This window comes from Elaeis guineensis, chromosome 2 (genome assembly GCF_000442705.2).
Source record: "Elaeis guineensis isolate ETL-2024a chromosome 2, EG11, whole genome shotgun sequence".
Lineage (NCBI taxonomy): Eukaryota > Viridiplantae > Streptophyta > Magnoliopsida > Arecales > Arecaceae > Elaeis > Elaeis guineensis.
The window spans coordinates 34,871,573-34,890,366 of NC_025994.2; the positions used below are offsets into that span (position 1 = coordinate 34,871,573).

The window sequence follows — 18,794 nt, forward strand, 5'->3', positions numbered from 1 at the left end:
GAGCTTTCAAGTCGAGCATTTTGCTACTCAAGCTGAACTCATAAAGCTATTCGAGCTACTTGAGCTCAATCGGAGCTCAATAATAGTCGAGTCGAGCTTGCACTCGAGTCAAACTCAAGTAGCTCACGAGCAACTCGACTCACTTGCACCTCTACCAGTAACAAGAACTAGAGTTGGATAAGCTAAGATCGCCTCCTTGACAAGCTAGTTTCGTACCCAAGGAGGCTAAGGTGAATGCAGATCAATAAGCAGAACAACATATTCCACACTTTTATCCAATAAACCATAGGGGTTAGAAGGGAGCTAATCATCGAACGGCTCCATATCGAAGACACCCATCCAGCAATTCGATCGAGAGATGCTGAGAAGAGGCCACCATAGTATATGGTCTAGTTAGTAGGCCAACAGAGTCAAAGCAAAAAGGCAGCTATTCGGGCCACCAAGAAATACAAAGGAAAGGTAGTTGGATCTTCTTTGGAGAGATTCAAGGAGGAATCTTTTTAATCTGATTTGAAGACCAGCGAGCCATCTGATGACCAGTTGCCCAGATCATCACACAATACCAACAATGAAAGTTCGTCCATTAATGCATCCGGTGGCTAGGTTGGTAATGGGACATAGAGCACCAAAGTTTGACTCACAACCCTAAGATGATCTTCAATTCACCAATGACTTGTAGTTTACTCATACCACACAAAATAAGGACCATAGTGCATGATCTGGTAGAGCCCAGACACCACTGCATATAGAACATGGGCTCCTCATGGTCATTTAGGAGGTGATGCTGCTGTGGTAGATAAAAATTGCATATTTAGAATAGGGCCCAAGACATATCTAGTTCCAAATCACATATTGGATCCTATCTACACTAGCAACCTATGACCCATATGCATATGGATCATTTCACGCATCAGAGTCAAGTGGTTACTATCCTACATACCCTCCATCATCTTTAGAGTTGGATTTTGCTATTGCCATTTTTGGATAGCCAATTCCAAAGTGGTCTTAGAGTCCGACAAATAGGTCCTCCTAAAGTAGCTATCAATGAACCCCAAAAGGATCATGGAGGCCTATTGCAATATGGACCGATTAGAAAAATGGCATAATGATCCTCCAAAGTATGATTATAATCCTGACATCTATAGGTCACATCAGTACTCCACCCAAAGTTATTAAAGGCGCAAGGCGCACCGAGGCACAAAGGATGCTAGGAGCCTAGGCGCAAAGCGCAGACGCATGTCTGAGCAAGGCGAGGTGCACATTTATTAAAAGTAAGATGAAATATGCATAATATGTAAAATTATATAACTACAATCAAAATATCATTAATATTAAAATGCAAATTCATTAAAGTTTCAACACAAAACATGTAGCATACTGCATATGAACATTTAAGCACAATATTGTTCACAATAAGCACACAACAACAAAATAAAAATCATACTAACACAAGTATATAACTAAGTAGTTTAAAATCCTAATTAAAAGTTCTAGCTAATCTCGCAATGAACAAGCAGTAGATGTAATCTCCTAGTAGTCATCATCATCATCAATAATAAGATCATCTTCTTCTTCTTCATCAGACTTATGATCTCCAATGTCTTGCTTTTCTTCTGAGTCCTCTAACTTCTCATCTGCAAGTTCTGATCTTGATGCTCTAGGCCTTGAGAGTAAAGCCCCCCTCTCGATGAAGAAGCATTCGCACTAATTCTTGTGTGATAGGTAGGCTCATCAACTCCAGCAGCCCTAGCAACAGCATCCCAAGTCAAATCATCATTATCAGACACCAACTAAACATCATCATCAGAATCCCCATCCATTCTTCCCACCAACCACTCATTACCATCATCAATGTCCTTCAAAGAAATAGGGTCAAGACTCAAGAGTATCATGCCGATTATATCAATGCCTCAAGGCTCTATTATATTTTACAAATACCAAATCATTCTAACGCTGTTGAGCAAACCTATTCCTCTTTTTGCTATGAAACTGTAAGAATAAAAATATAAAATAATAAATAAAATTATTTGATAATATAACTACATCCAATCTAGAACGTCTTAAAGCTATCACACATAATAATAATAATAATAGAGTTACTTAGTACTTACATGTGAAAACACACTTCAATTTCTTTCACAACCGCTAATACTACAAATGAGGCTACGAACTCTCACTGCAAACTTTTGCAAGTTTGGAGTTAAAGATCCATATACAACCCAACACTCAGCTGTTGATTAAACAAGTGTCAAAGTGCTTTTAGATTACAAAAATAAACAAACGTACAACTAAATCTATAAAGCAAAATAAACTAATTTATTTATCCGGTGATTTTGTCTTCCTTTGCATAACCCCCATGGATATTCCAAAAAGGCTTTGAGCATTTTTATACTTGTTCAGCTCATCTATAATCTTATCTTGCACTTCAACACTTGGAACTAGCCTTTGTATACACTTGTATAAACCATCCATCACTTCTTCATCTTGCTCAATATTGGAGTTTTCATAAAAGAACTCAGGGTTCAAATAAGGCCTGCTGTGTGTAAAGGACGATGTAGTTGAGATTCCCACTGAGCATCAATAATTTTGAAGATCTCCTTGTACCTCTCTTCTCTACCACTGAAAGACTTAGTAATAGTTTCTTTTATCCTATCCATAGCCTCATAGACATATCCCATAGGAAGTTTCTTCACCCCATCCACCAATCGAAGGACACGAACAAGAAACCAGACAACTTAAGGATATAAACAATGTTAGTCCAAAATATAGGCATCAAAACAGTACTAACTGCTCTCCTGGCAGCTGACTCTTTTGCCCAAGATTTGGAGTTCCACTCTTCAGAATTAAACATCTTTCTCAAGTTGTTCTTCTGATTATGCATTGATTGAAGAGTGATGAAGGCAATTGCAAATCTAGTTTTAGCTAGCCTAAGCAACTCTCTTTGCCCCGTGAAACTCCTCATCAAGTTCACAATGCCCGTTTTGCTATAGATGTATCCATTCAAAAAAATTGCCCTCTTCAATATTTTTTTAATTGCTGGAATTTCAGCAATATCCTCCAACATCAAGTCAATACAATGGGCAGCACATGGTAACCAATATAAATTTGGCCTCTTTGCCTCCAACAATCTCCCAGTTCAAAATTTAAAATTTGAATATTAAATTACAATTGTACTAAATTTCTTAAAACTTAAAGATGGAAAAGTTTATTCAAATTGAATTCTACCTGCAGCTACATAATTAGAGGCATTGTCAGTCACCACTTGAATGACATTTGCTTCTCCAATTTGCTCCACCATGTCATCAAGCAATTTGAATAAAAGATTTTCACTCTTCACTGTATGGAAAGCATCAACAGATTTGAGGAATATCGATTCTTTAGGAGAGTTTTTGCAATCTCATCCTTCCAACCTTCTGATATAATCGAGCATCCATACCTTGCCCACTCTTCTTGGTGACCCTTTATCAAATCTCTAGTATACTTAACTTCTTTTCTTAACAAAGGGACCCTAATCTCATGATAACTTAGGAGGTTTCATGCTAGGACCAAATTATCCAATTGCTTCAATTGCAACAGCAAAGCTTGAATAATTCACAGCATTAAATGGAATGTCGGCATCATACATCCACCTAGCCAACTCTCTACAAGCCTTGTCTCTTAATTCTTTTTTGCAAACTTCATTGATAGTAGTTTGCTTTTCCTTTGCCTTCTTTTCTACTTTGAACAACCATTTCTGCATCAGGAGTAAAATACAAATCTATAAGACCCTTCTCTTTTGATTTCTTTGAGCTAGATGCCTTACTACTAGCCATAGAACTTTTGCTTGTACCACCACTTCTTTTACTACGAGGACCAACCACCTGAATTTCATCTTCTTCATCAACACCATAGTCTTCCATAGCATCAAAATCAGGCAACAAATTATCTTGTTTCTTTTCCTCCGCTTTCCTTAACATATAATCTTTAATCTCTTCACAAATATGAGGTGGATATTTTTGGCAACCTCTGGCATTTCAAAACCCTATAACTATATGCTGTTTTGCCCGACAAATCCCTCTTTTAGTCATATTTCCACAAAAATTACAAATAATATCATTTTTGTTTTTGCCCGTTGAGTCAGCCAAATGTGCATACTTCCAAGAATCTTTTTTAGATGACCCATGTGTTAGATTTTCCATGTCAGGGCATGCATGTATGTTTCAAAATTTTTTTTCTAAACATGATAACGAAATAGAAGATTAAAACTCCTTTTAATCTATATCATGCATGCATAAAACATAAACCACAAGAATCTACTTGATATGCTGAAATTGAACATATGCTGAAATTTAATATGTGATCAAATCACATACATGTTTCGCAATTTCTTTCTTCAAATCTGGATCTGAAAGAGAAGAGGCTCTCTCTTAGCCACGCAAATGCCGACCTCCACGGGTATCCACTGAGGATCAGCCTGGAACAACCCTCTTAAAATTGATTTTTATTCTCCAAAAAAAATCAACTTATGAATCTGAACAAGTCTGGATCACGATCAACTGTTTGATCATTTCCTTGATCTTCTTCTTCTCTTCTTCTCTTGCTTTTTCTTCCCTTGATTATGCTGCTACCATGGACTAGGAACTAGCACACAAAAGGACGCCCAACAGCCTTTAGACGTGGAGGAAGAAGGGACACCCAACACTTGGGCATTGATGCTCCACGGGAGAGAGAGGGAAAGGAGAAGAGAGGGGGCATGGAGCTCTCTAAGAGGGGACATGGGCTGCTGGTTGAAGTACCTAGGGACCTTAGGGGAGGTCCCTTAAATAGATATAATGTTTGAATCCTATTCAAAAACAAGCAAGTACTTAATACTAGTCCTACTTGCATTAGATTTTCTTATAACTTAAGTTATTTGACTTCCTTTAGGAAACCTATTAGGCGCCAACAATTGGAGCCCTTGCACTTACAAAATCACACCCCCTTTTGCACCCAAGGGATGCCCCATAAAAGATCCACATGCCCTCTAATAGGTGGAGATGTCCAACTTGATCAAATCAAGTGACACCCAATCAAAACTATCAAAGAAATTAATTAAGGGCTTGCACCCTTAATTTTTTTGATCCAAAACCTTAGGCACCCAACAATTGAAGCCCAATGAATCTAATTCATTTAGATTATTAGCAGATAATTAAGTTTGAATTAATCTTATCAAATAAGAAATTCAAACGTAAAGAAAAAAATTGGATCCAACCATGTGCTAGCAAGGTTACCATGAACCCAATAGGATTTCTCTAAACCCAATTAAGACTTCATAAGCCCAATTGCTTATTCTAGGTCTAATCCCTTTGTTGTCTGACCCCATAAGTTCAATTCTATCTGATAGTGAGATATACAATGATCTCTATCATTGTATCATTGAAATTCTTTTCAATGGGTCGAAACAATTTCACTCTAACTCATCAAGGATTGTCGATCCTGAGCAATTCTAGTGAGCTCTCACAATCCATCAGTGACACCTAGCAGTATGTAGTGGCAATCCAGTAAAACCAAAAACAAACCTCAAGGTATAGTTAACGTGTGATACAGTCCATCTATCGTGAGTCTCGACTAAATGGCAGATCATGAATAAATCGTCAAACCTCATCATCAGTCATATAATAAATTCGATCAACTCAAATCCAATTGTGATCCATATGGAAAATATTTTCCATCAATTATACTGCTGTGGCCACAGACTCTCGGACTTAATCTCTCGAATCCCATAGGACTACTCTTTTCTATCAAGATCGATAGATTCCATCTTGATGCGCATCCTACTCCTACAGTGGACCAACTGTCGCCAACATCCACTACAAAGGCTCATTGAGATCATGTTTATGTGTCAGTCAAACTCCAACAGCCTCACTACGAGCGATCGTACCATCTTAGATCAAAAGATCATTTACACAACTACAGCATCGAGACAATCACTGACGATCAAGTAAAAATCCAAGTGATCTCTCATATGGTCATGCTCAGTACTAGTTGTTCTCTAACAACTATCCGCACTCGTCGCTCAGTGTCTCTACATTGTAAATCAAAAACTCATCTACCCCGAAGGAAGCGATTTGTTTGCCAATCTATCCGGATCGATCACCGTCCTCATGATGATACTATGACCAAGAGCATTTAAGAATTAAATACATCTCTAATTCTCAACACTTTGAAAATATATATCGAAAAGTTAATTTCATAGACGATTCAAAGACACATCATACTTGAATAAAAAATAAATTTGTCCTTTTATTGATCAAGTCAATGTATTAAGTATAAAATTGTGTCCTAGCTTTATTACAATGTGTCAGCCATATTGACTTCTAGGACATACATCTAACATCATGGCTTTCGGAATCCATTTTAACCTCCTAAAATAGGTGCCAAACAATGATAACAAAATCAGGCCCCAAAAATAAAAATCTATTACATAATTGGGTTGGTTATGTGACCCAAAAAAAAGAAAAGAAAAGGGAGAATGTAACCCAAAAAAAACTGTTGCTGTGTTACAAAATCGAAAAAAAAGCCCAAAAAAGTTACTGTAGATGACAAAAAAAAAGAAACGTCACCAAAAAAAGGGAACGATGAGCAATTCGCGGGAACGATGAGCAGTAAAGGATGTCACCCAAAAAAAAAAGGAACGGGGCACGAGAACGATAGCAGTAAAGGACGTCCGTCATCCAAAAAATGGAATGGGTCATTCGATAAGCGGTAAAGAACGTCATGTCGACACCCAAAAAACAAAGAAACGGTGAGAAGAAGAAAGAAGAGAAAGAAAGAAAATAAAGAAAAAAAGTGAAGCCGTACTGTTTGGTGGGGGCTCCAACGGGTGGGGTCATCAATCGATGGCTGTGGGTCATCGATCAATGACCGTGGGTCCTCGATTGCATCAATCGATGAGTGGATTCTCTTCTCCGACGGCTGAGGCAGTGCTCCGATGGCTATGGGTCTTCAATCGACGATCGTGGGTCCTCAATTGCGTCAATCGACGAGTGGGCTCTCTTCTCCGACAGCTAGGGCGGTGCTCTGATGGCTGTGGGTCTTCGATCGGCGACCATGACTGCCCTCTTTTCTATCGTCTCAATCTTTTTTTTCCTTGCATCTGTCTGACTTTCCAAAACATCACCCTTTTATTTCCCTCCTGAGACTAACAGCCACCTCGCCTCAGGCACGCCTTTAGAGATTAGGTCAGGCGTGCGCCTCAAGCGCCTAGATGGCGCCTCAGCCGCCTCGCCTCGAGCCTTTTGCGCCTCAGGCACGCCTTTAACAACTTTGACTCCAAAAGATTTTAGATGTATGCATTCTGTGCTTTTAATACATTAATCAATTCAATTTGCTGTATTGTGTGTTTTTGCTTATAAGTAACACTGGATGGACAAGTCCTAGTTTCATTTCATGATAAAAAAAAATAAGGTTAAAATAACAAATTGGACAACAAACCAAAAAAAATTTTAAGTACAAAACCAACAAAAATATAGAAAAAAAAATGAAAAAAAAAAAAGATCATATGAGTCATGGGTACACCATGGCATACCAAGTGTTGGTAGCAATGTTCACCGAACTGGACAGTTAAGGCCATGCCAAACCGGATCGGTGGGATACCAATCCGATTCCGACATACAAAACGGCAAAGCAGGCTAGCAGCCATCTCAAAGAGAGAGAAGAAAGAGAGGAAGAGAGAGAGGGAGGGAGAGGAGAGGGTGAGGACGAGACCATCGGAGGCCATCCAAGCTCTTGCCAAGCTCGATAACGATGGAGAGAGGGAAAGAGAGAGGGGGAGAAGCTTATCTGATCATCGAAGGCTCTCGGAGGCCTTTGGATGGATGACGACGCTGCCGCGACCTCTCCAACGACCAACAAGCCAGCACCAAGGGAGGCTGAGGGTAGCCAAGGCCGGAGGGCCTCCGCCCTCTAGTTCGAAATAAGGGTTCGCCCCTATTTCATTTTTTTTTTTTTTGCTTTTTATCAAGCGAAGTCGGCAATCCATTGGAGAGCCAACGTCCAGTGAGGTTGAGGGCAACCAAGATTGAAGGAGGGCCTCCGCCCTCCTCTAGTTCGAAAAAGGGGTTCACCCCTATTTCATTTTTTTGGCTTTTTATCGAGCAAAGTCGACAATGTAATTGCCTCGACTTCATTGTATTTTAACCCCTATTTCGAACTAGAGGAGGGCGGAAACCCTCCTCCGACCTCGGCCGCCCTCAACCTCCCTTAGTGATGGCTCGCCGGCCGTTGGAGAGGTCACAACGGCATCACTGTTCATCCGAAGGCCTCCAAGGGCCTCTGGTGACCAGGTAAGCGTCTCCCCCTCTTTCGCCTTCCCTCCCTCCACTCTCATCGAGCTCGACAAGAGCTTAGATGGCCTCCAATGGCCGTCAGAAGCCCTCTCTTCCTATCTCCCCTCTCTCTCTTCCTCTCTTCTCCCTCTCCCCTTCTCTACCACCGAAGGCCCTCTCTTCCTCTCCCCCTCCTATCCCCCCTCTCTCTCTTCCTCTATTTCTTCTCTCTTTTCCTTCTCTGCCCTACCAGTTCAGTCTGGCACGGACCGCTACGGACCAGTACTGAACTGGTCTAGTTCCGATTTGATAGTCCTTGGTCAGTACGATACCAAACTGGTACCATACCATACCACCTACTGACCGATATGGGTCGGTCATTGTACTAGTATGGCAGACCTTGATCTAATCCACTCATGGCAAGTTGAAGACAGCCTTAGATTCAACATCACGTTGCAAGAGTTGTTTGGCAGCATTCTCCCATGATACAATGGTCACTCCACTGGCTTCTGCACAAACTAGGAGGAAACTCAAACCAAAACAATGCATACAAACCATGCAGAAGTCAAAGGAATTTCAAAGCATGAAAGAGAAGTTTATCTATCTCAATCTGTGTCATGGCAATAAAGACCAAGTTCATAAAATGAGAAAACACAAACAGATAAGGATTACATAATCATAACGATAATCATGATTGTCAGCCTTGGCCAAATTATTGGGTAACTTCTATGGGATATTTCCAATTGTTATGTAACCTAACACCCTTTTCATATGACAAACATCCAAAACTTCAAATGAGAAATAGTTTGTGCACAACTGCTAGGATCCACGATCAATTGAAGAGGCAGCAAGATGCGAGTTCAAAGATGGCATGCAAACCCTCCATGAATGGAGTTATATAAAGGAATACGTGCTTAGATAGTACTTGTCAAATAAAACAAAAAAAAAAAAATGGAGAACTCACCATAATTGTTGGACAAGCGCTCAAGCATAAATTTACAATTGACAAGTACCACGTAAACAAGAGTCACAGCACCTTCTTCGAAAAGAGAGGCAGACACAGGCTTCATCAACAAAATGATGATCAGAAATTGTATAACATCAAAAGAAAAAGGTCAACATAAGATATTTAAATAGATGGAACATTGAAACAAATATTCTTACTGTATCTTCTGAAATAAATGCCAAAATTCGAAATGCTGTTGTCAATTGAACTATAGAGGTACTGCAGAGTGTGACTCCATCAAAGTACTTATCGGTGACAAACTTTCCAAGAAGATTATCCACAACTTGAGAATCAGAGTTGTTGGTTGAATCCCCAACAACATTCTCGACATCAATTGTTGGTTGAGCATCTCCACCAGAAGCTAAAACGGCGGCAGCATATCTAAGAAGCCCAATAGCCCCATTTCTGTGATAAACAACGCCAGCATCTATCCATTCCAACAATCTTGTAGGAGCATCCTTTTTATTGGATCCTGGAGAAGAAGAGTGTAAAGCCTTATGAAGTTCTACAGCATGCCCAATCCATGAATTGAGAGAAGATGCAGTTGAATCTGTGACCATGACTTCAAAAATCTCTGCAGCTGAATGGAAGATGGCAAGACTCAGTGGAGAAGTTCCTGAAATTCAGAACTTAATAAGTATTCGCACAGATTAAACAAAGAGCCACCAAGCTGGGGCCAAAAAAAATGAAGCAATAGAACTTAATAAGACAATTGTAGCAAGAATTGACTTATACTCTACCACTGTTCATAGCACTTGGCTCTATCTCTTTGAAAGAACGCAACGCATCTAGAAGGACCAACATTGCCTGTAACATCAAAGAGCATAATTATGTAAACTACAACAGCTGGGCAAAATTTAATGATGTTCCTGCAGGTTAGGCATCAAGTACCATACCTCTGGAAAATGGCCCAGAGTTAACAATGCTTGACGACCAGAATGAGACCTGCATATCAGCTCTAGATGCTTCATTAGCAGTTTAACTTTGAAAAACAAAATATAATGCCAGATCAATCTACCTGGAAATGCCACAAAGCTCCCAAAGTACCCATAAAAGTTCGTCAGAATGAGGAGTTGTTGCAAGCAAGCGAGCAATAGCAGTCCCCTACAGTGAAGCAAAATTACAACAAATAGATAGAAGAACCACATAAGATGAAAGGACCAAAATCCATCCCCATCTGTCTGCATGTACTTATTAATGTAAATATGCATGTATGGTACGCTGTATGCAAGGTTCTAGATTCCATTGCAATTTAATATTCTCATTCTGCCTTTCAGAATTTCAGTCAACAAAATCAAGAAAAAGTAAAATTAGAAAAAATAATTGAAAAATTAAAAATAATCCAAGAAAGAGTATACCACATAATTTTGGTCTAATTTTGTTTTCCTTTGGAACTATTTAATGTATGGTGTTGCTGTATCACTATTCTCAAACTAAAAGTCTGAAATTAAAAAATCAAACTAAAAGTTGGAAATTAAAAATTAAAAATATGTTGAAACCAATTAAGGGCATGTTTGGGAAGGATAAGATTGGCCCAAATCCTATAGGATGTGACAATCCCAAGGATAAAAATTCTATTTTATATCCTAACTACAGTTTGGCTAGATTAATCATGGGATTAAAAACCTATTGGAAGCGGCTAATCCCATTAGAAAAAAATAATCACCTCCATGGATCTTTTTTTTTCCTGAGATCGTTGGACTCCCCTCCTCGTCCAACCATCACGTTCTCTTCTCCTTTCCCGTCGTTCCTTCCGTCACCCACCTCACATGCACCCTCTCCCTCCTCCCACTCCTCCGCCCTCTCTCAGCCTCCTCTCACGCTGCCCATATCTTGCTGCCCTCCTCACCATTGCCGCCACCATTGCTGCCACCGTGCTCCCCTGTTGCCTACCTTTGGTGGCCTTTCTGGCCCCATCGCCGCCGCGGAAACTTTAACCGATGCAACCCCCTGAAAGCCGACGTTTCGACATCCCATTTAATACCGAAGAGGCTCTCCACTCTCTTCTATGTTAGATCTCCTATAAACTTTGCTCATCAAGTGTTTGATCTTATGCTAAAATGAAGATGGTAAACATTAACTATAATGGTTTCTATAATAAAGATTCTGATGGGGTTCGCACCAGCAACTATAATGGTTTAATTCCTGACTTTTCTATGGATAATTTGGTTTATGCTCACCATCTGGCATAACTGGGTTTTCTCTTTTGGAGATTTAGCCTTTTGCCATGGTGGTATAGCTGCATCATCTATTCTCCAACCCATCACAATCTGTTGCTTAGTTGTCCCGCTAATCCTTTCTAAATTTCTGTGGTGTGCCTACAGATGCATTATACTACTGCCTGCATTCCCGGGCCCCTACACTCTTAAAATGTTTCATGTGTCTTCTGCTTTGGGCTTCAAGTTGCCAAGAAATTCATGCTATTGTCTCTTGAAGACAGTATATCCTTGTCGCTGCTTTTCTATTGGCCCATATGATAATTCAATTTTAACACGAACTGATGGACAGAGACTCAACAAGAGCAATGGCTCTTTACCTATAGCCAAAGAATTCATTAGTTTGAGTTCATTTAATATGTTGTTGCTCAATTTAAAGTTCCCAAATGATGTTTCAAGTTTTAAAGATTCTGATGGGAAATGCTCCATGGTATTAAACAGCTCATGCCGGCCTATAATTCCAAAATTGGAGCTTGGTTCCAATGATTATCTTGCTCTATCATTATGATGTCTCATCTTTTATAGGGCACCATGCTTGTATGATATGCTTAATAATTATTGCTTATATTATGAGAAAGTACACTATTCTCAATGCTTTCATACCTATATCTTACATGTAATTTCTGTATTGCTCTTTGCCTTCAACAACATCTTGAATACAGGCTTCTGACATGCACTGAAGAGGTTTACTATCATGTTAGTTTTCTTCTGTTTACCTTTCAAGTCTTCAAATCCTTCCAATGCTTCATACCATGCCGAAGGGTTGAATGCGCTTTGAAATGAATGTACCTTTCTTTATTGCAAATGTCAGCTGGGAGGACTATATGATGCAGTGTCCATCCAGTTTGATGCCTAGTATTGTAATTAAATTGCTAGTGGGTCAACTAAGATGTATCATTGACTTTGTGGGCTTTTTGTTTCGGTTCTGTACCTTTAAACTTTCACTTATATTTCACATACAAACTGCTATCTTTTCTACCAAAAAAAAGTGAGGATGGTTTCTCTCTTTCTTTCTTTGGGTTTTTCACTATATTCTTAAGAAAATTGCTTTGTTTTACATTGCTAGATGATTGTAAAAGAGAGATCTCTTACTAAAATATTTTCTTAATTTTGAGTCCCTATTTAAGTTTATTGTAAGTTCTTTATAACTAAAATTTTTACTTCTAATTCTGTTCTTTTCACTATTGTTTTCTCTAATTTGGAACTAATATTTAATCGATACGCTTTTTTATTCAGTTGCTGTGCTATGGCCAATGCTAGAGCACAATGGAATCCATCTCTTGAAAAGGGTCTCATAGACTTATTACTTGAATGTAATGTTTCTCGTTATCAAGGACAGAATGGATGGACAACTGAAGGATGGAATAGAATAGTAGATAGCTTGAAGAAAAAGTTCCCCAAGTCAAATCTAACGGAGCAACAAGTCAAATAGCATGACGCCCAAATGAAAAGGGATTACAAAACAATAAAAAAACCTAAGAAACAAAAGTGGAATGGCATGGGACCATGTTAGGAGCATGTTAGTTACTAGCCCATTAAGTTTGGGCATCACTTATCAAGGTTAGTTTTATATATGTATGTATGTTATATAATGAGCATTATATATGATAATTATCTTCTCTTAACAGGCAAACCCCAAACTTAAGAAGTGGCAACATAAATCATTCATACATTATAATGCTTTAGCTAGTTTATATGAAGGTATATATTTTTCTTATTTTTTTGTGCCTTCTCGATATTCATTTCTTGAATATAATGCACTAATGGTGAAAATTTTTTGGAATAGAAAACATTGCAGAAGGCCAAAAGAATTCCACATCCATCAGATCTAGAAATGTGGATTTGAGAGAATGAAAATGAAGAACCTGCATCACGATCACCTTCTATTCATCAAAGTTCAAGTCTTGCAGACTCTTATGAAAAAGGAGATGAGCATATAGCGGAAGATGAAGATTTCGAGTGCACACTTGGTCAATCACAGACAGTTACAATGCGAACCACATGTTACTAGCCAACATGCGGCACCATCTATTTCTCCATCGACAGTGAATAGGAAGAAGAAAAGGCCAACTGGGGAGAGAATTGTAGACATAATGGAGAGGTATATGAAATTTAGGGAAGGAGAGAGTAGTAAAGAGAAGTAACAAACCATGGAGATAATTTCTCTATTCCAAAATGCATTGAGGTTCTAAATACGATGGAGGGACTTTTCAATAGAAGAAAAGGCAATGGCAGCTAATGTCTTCATTCAATCATATAATCGAGAAATTTTTCTCTCTCTCTCTGAAGAAATTCGAATTTGTTGGCTAAAGCTTCAAATGCGAAGGTATCAATTTTGATAGATTTATTTATTAGATTTTTAAAAAGTTTAATTTTAGTGTTTCTTTTATTGTAGGATTGAACAACATCGAGAAGAACGGAGAACTATAGGAAAAGTACAACACTACAAGTTCATAACTTCTTTGGTTCTGTGTCTATTTCTTGTTCATGTCCTTAAATTGATTATATAATTGCATTTTATCATCTCTATTATTATAATAAGATCAGCTTGTGTTCATCTTATTTTAAAGTCATAGAATTAAGGAAAAAATGAGGGATAGAGAAGGAATTGGGAAGAGGAAGGAGGGAGGGGGAAAATCCTAATTTATCACCCAAACATAGGATAGGATTATTTATATGAGGTTTTTTTTTTCCAATAGGATTTTTTGTATAATTTATAGGATTAGATCCTATATCATATCATGATTTTTATCCTAGGTTTAAAAATCCTAAATATCCAAACAGGCCCTAATATGTTCAAAAATCATGTTATACATCAATTTAAAGTGTAATATGGCATTCAATTTTATGACAGCAATTTAATTATACAATTTGTAAATATGTTTATACTTACAAAAGTGTACAATTTCATCTTCTTTTTTCAATTTCCTAACTTTGTCTTGAATTTCATAGGATTGAACCCGAAATAGCTTTCAATGTTTTCAAACTTCGCCCCAAAACAAATCTTATAAAATTACTCTTAACAAAATACTTCTTATATTTACATAGCATTCTTATGCAGTTAAAAATTGCAGTCCTGCATAAAAAGCAATTTGTTTGTATCTCATATTTAAAATTCTGATTAATATGAATTATATGCAGAAATCCTAATCTCTTCACCTTTTCTGCTTCACTCATTCATATAATCAACTAGCTGCCAATTTGAACATATTGAGAAAGTCTCTCTTTCTCTTTATAAATATATATAGTATTAACACGCACGCACGTACATCTTCCTCTTTGTGTGTGTGTGTGTGTGTGTTTTGAAGACTTATAAACCACTCTATGAAATTATGGGAAAGAATAATTGATAAACAAATGTAGAGAAGGAAAAAGGTCTAGGTAGGGCCTTTACTCGTTCAGAGGAACCTTATGATAGGGTAGCAAGAAAAGTAATTTGTTAGGTTCCAAGAAAGGTGTACCCAAATGGTACATTGAAAAAATTTAAAAAATACATGCTAGGGCATTAACCAATGTGAGGAGTTATTATGGTACAAGTATTTTTCCAATCACAACTATATTGTATCAACGATCAACACGAAACCATATCATTTTGCACTGGTTTTAGATAAACTAGCTACTAATCAAGGTTTGCCATACCGTGCCGAACCGGCCGGTACACCCATCTCGTACCGGACCAGCGGGGAACCGGCATGATTCGGCCGGTAAAATCGGTACACCGGCGGTACCGAAGAAAAAAGAACGGAAAGTGAGAAAGAGAGAGGAGAGGGGAGGGAGGAAGGTGGGAGCCGTCGGAGGCCGGCGGTGACCGGCTGCAGTCGTCGGAGGGCTTTCGAGCCCCGTATCGCCCAATAGGACTTTCAAGAGAGCAAAAAAGAGAGAGAGAGCACTCGGAGGGGGGGGAGAACCTACCAGACGGACGGTGCCTGCGTTACGAGGCTCCCGATGGCCGGCGAGCCGACGCCGACGGCCTGAGAGCGATCGAGCAGGCGGAGCCCCGGCTCAGGCCGTCGAGCGGGCGGAGCCCCCGAGGCTCCCGGTGGCCGGCGAGCCGACGCCGACGGCCTGAGGACGGTCCAGCGGACGGAGCCCCTGCTTAAGCCGTCGAGCGGGCGGAGCCCCGGGTCCGGGGCTCCGCCCCTTTCTTCTTTTTCGAAACAGACAACGTCTGTTTCGATTTTTTCTTTTTTTTTTTATTTTAAACTTATGAAGTCGGCAACTGGGTTGCCGACTTAAGAATTTTTAAAAAAAAAAAAAATCGTGAAGCCGGCAAATCGTTTGCCGACTTCACTTAAAACCTTATTTTTTAAAAAAATTTGCGAAACAGGGGCGATGCCCTTGTTTCACGCCTGCGGCGCTGCGCGCGTGGACTGCGCCCTCCGACGGCCACGGCGGCCAGTCGGAGGCCGTCCGGCGGCCCCGCCGACTCCTTCCCCTCCCTCTTTTTTTTTCTTCCTCTTTCTCTCTCTCTATTTCTCTCTATTTCTCTCTTTTTTTCTTCCAGTTCGGATCGTCAATTTGGTACGGTATGAAACCATACCGAACCATACCGCCAACCGGCCGAAACGGCCGACGGTACCGGTTCAGTATACCTTGCTACTAATGTTTACGAAGATATACCATGATGTATATTCCTTGCGGATAATATAGTACTGATGCATGAAAAGATAACTGAATTATATACAAATTTGGATTTATGGAGGAAAATTTTACAAGATAAAGGGTTTAAAAACTAGTAAGAAAAAAAGATAGACTGCATGAAAAGTAAATTTACTGAAAAATGAAAAATGAAGATGTAATACAAATGAAGACTGATGGACAAAAAATAACACAAGTTGACTAGCTTCATTATTTGGGATCTATCATACAAAATGTTGGGAAGGTAATACATTAAGTGCGTACCTTAAAGACTCAAGGGAAAATATATAGAACGATAGTAATTAGGGTCGCCATGCCAGAACCGGATCCCATGCTGGCTGGCCGCATGGTTCAATATGCCCCCAAACCGAACCGTACCAGGGCTCCAACCAACACAACAGGGTGGAGGGAGAAAGAAAGAGAGGGAGGGGGAAGGAAGAGAGAGAACCTCTAGTGGCCGTCGAAGGCCTGCTGAGGCAGCTAGAGGCAGCTAGAAGGCCAGTGAGGATAGGAAAGCGAGAAGAAAAGAGAGGAAAAGAGAGGAGGGGAGAAAAAGAGGGGGAAGACGAAGAGAAGGCCTTCGAGAGCACTGAAGGCCCAGAGGCATCAAAACGAAACAAAGGCCTAAGCCCCTGTTTTGTCCCCTTTTTTTTTGGGCGATATCGGTGAAGCCGGCTTCACTGATTTTCTTTTTTTTTTTATATTTTCAGTTAAAGTCGACAATTGAGCTGCTCTTCAACCGAAAATACAAAAGAAAAAGGAAAATCGGTGAAGTTGGCAACTATTGCCAACATCACACAATTAATCACCCAAAAAAAAAAAGGAAACAAGGGCCGAAGCCCTTGTTTTAATTGGGAGGAGGGCGGAGCCCCTCCTCCAGCCTCAACGACGGTGAGGCCACACCGGCCCTCCAAAGGCCTCCGACAACCTCCGGAGGCCTCTGACAACCTCCAATGGCCTCCAAATTCCTCCTCTCGCCCTCCCTTTTCTTCCCTCCCTCTGTCCTCCTCCATTTTCCAATGTGTGCAACGATCCCAGCTGCCCTCCGGAGACTTTGGAAGGCCCTCTCCCTCTCCCTCCTCTTCCCTATCCCCCTCTCTCTTCCTCTCCTTCCTTCTTCCTCTCTTCCTCGCCCGATGTCCCATTTTTACTACTGGAACCATTCCGGCCAGCCGCCAGTCCAATTCGACATGCCCTAAACCGTCTAATTCGAGACAGTTCGGAAATCCATGATAGTAATGCACATAATGTTGTAAGGATCAAAGTCTCAGGCAATAAAGAAAGCACATGAAAAGAAGCCAAGTGTGGAAGAAATGGGCATGTTAAGATGAATGTGTGGTAAATATAGAACAATAGATTAAGAAATGAAAATATTAGGAACCATAAGATTTCTACAAATTAAGGACAAGATCAGGAAATATCAATAGAGATGGTATGGACATGTACAACATAACCTTAGAAGGCTCCAATAAGGAAAGGTACTTTAGTTTGTGCTGAAGGTTGTAAGAAAAGGGAGGGAAAGACCTAAAGGAACATGGATAGAGTTGTGTTGAAGGACATGAAGAACTTTGGAATAACATCAGAGTTTGCCCTAAATATGAATAATAGGTAAATCATGATCCATAAAACCAAACCCAGATATTTATGAAAAGACCAAATGGTTATGGCTATAGCAAATTATTGAGATAAACTCAACTAATATTGGGTGAATAACAGATAAGACTTGGAAAATCTTAGAATTACTTGAACAAGTAACTCACATCAACAAAATGCCACTATGAGTTAGAATTCCTTACTATAACTCAAAAAGAAAAAAAATAACGAAAAATGATTCGAAATTGATGCTACTTCCTAAACATGCTCGAAGTAAAGAATTTTTCTCAAACTGACATAGAAAAGCTAAACCAACATTCTTGGCATGCATGATTACTTTCATCTGAAACAACCTGAAATAACTAAAAACTAGTTTAGTTTTGGCCAAAACTAATCACAATTGGCAAAACCGAAAATCATGGCTCAGTTCTGCTACTGAAACCAATTGATTTTTGACAAAAACTTGAAATCTTAGTTCTACATACATGTTTACATAAACACACATGTATGTATTTATGTATGTGTGAAATATAAACTGACCACTTTAAGATGCAGCTCTATAATCATCCCAACTTCCTGTGGATGACAGAAGAATCCCTTTGACAAAAAAACAGCTGCCTGCCGAAGAGCCATGCATTCTTTCTTACTTGTATCTTCAGCATCTCGAAGAGAAAGAATTATGAGCTCAGTTGCTTCAGGTTGAACAAGTAAGAACGATAAGCCTGGTAAACGAAAAGCAGATTTTATTGATGTCATCTTGGTTATTATCATTAGAAAATGGAGAATCAACACATAGAGAATCAACAATAAGACCTGAATGATAAAAAAGGAGAGAGAGAAGTATGGATTCAATTGATGTGGCAATTTCCATAAACATGTCTGCTGTGCTCCCACTTGCTGACCGTAGTACAGGAGATGACAACAAAGCAACTGACAAAGGGAAAAAGCCTCTCTCCTGTTTCGACAAGGCCAATCAAAAGAATTGCATGATTTAGCATACAGTTATTCCAAATAGCAATTAAAATCAAAATCTGTATGGTATATATTGAACCATAA

At 39.4% G+C, this 18,794-nt stretch overlaps 1 protein-coding gene and 1 pseudogene across 10 annotated transcripts in view; one reads left to right on the forward strand and one right to left on the reverse strand.

Moving 5' to 3' along the window:
- Window positions 1-18,794, reverse strand: part of LOC105035049 (protein virilizer homolog) — a 115,949-nt gene that overhangs the window by 77,351 nt on the left and 19,804 nt on the right. For all 10 annotated transcript variants that reach the window (XM_073251728.1, XM_073251729.1, XM_073251730.1 and 7 more), the window contains 7 exons: window positions 18,552-18,693; window positions 18,279-18,460; window positions 10,310-10,395; window positions 10,188-10,236; window positions 10,032-10,098; window positions 9,450-9,907; window positions 9,250-9,349 (listed from right to left, as the gene is read on the reverse strand). In XM_073251728.1, coding sequence (XP_073107829.1) covers window positions 9,250-9,349; window positions 9,450-9,907; window positions 10,032-10,098; window positions 10,188-10,236; window positions 10,310-10,395; window positions 18,279-18,460; window positions 18,552-18,693 — 1,084 coding nt within the window. The remainder of the gene's footprint in view (window positions 1-9,249; window positions 9,350-9,449; window positions 9,908-10,031; window positions 10,099-10,187; window positions 10,237-10,309; window positions 10,396-18,278; window positions 18,461-18,551; window positions 18,694-18,794) is intronic.
- LOC140855529 (uncharacterized) lies at window positions 12,647-13,846 on the forward strand (annotated as a pseudogene).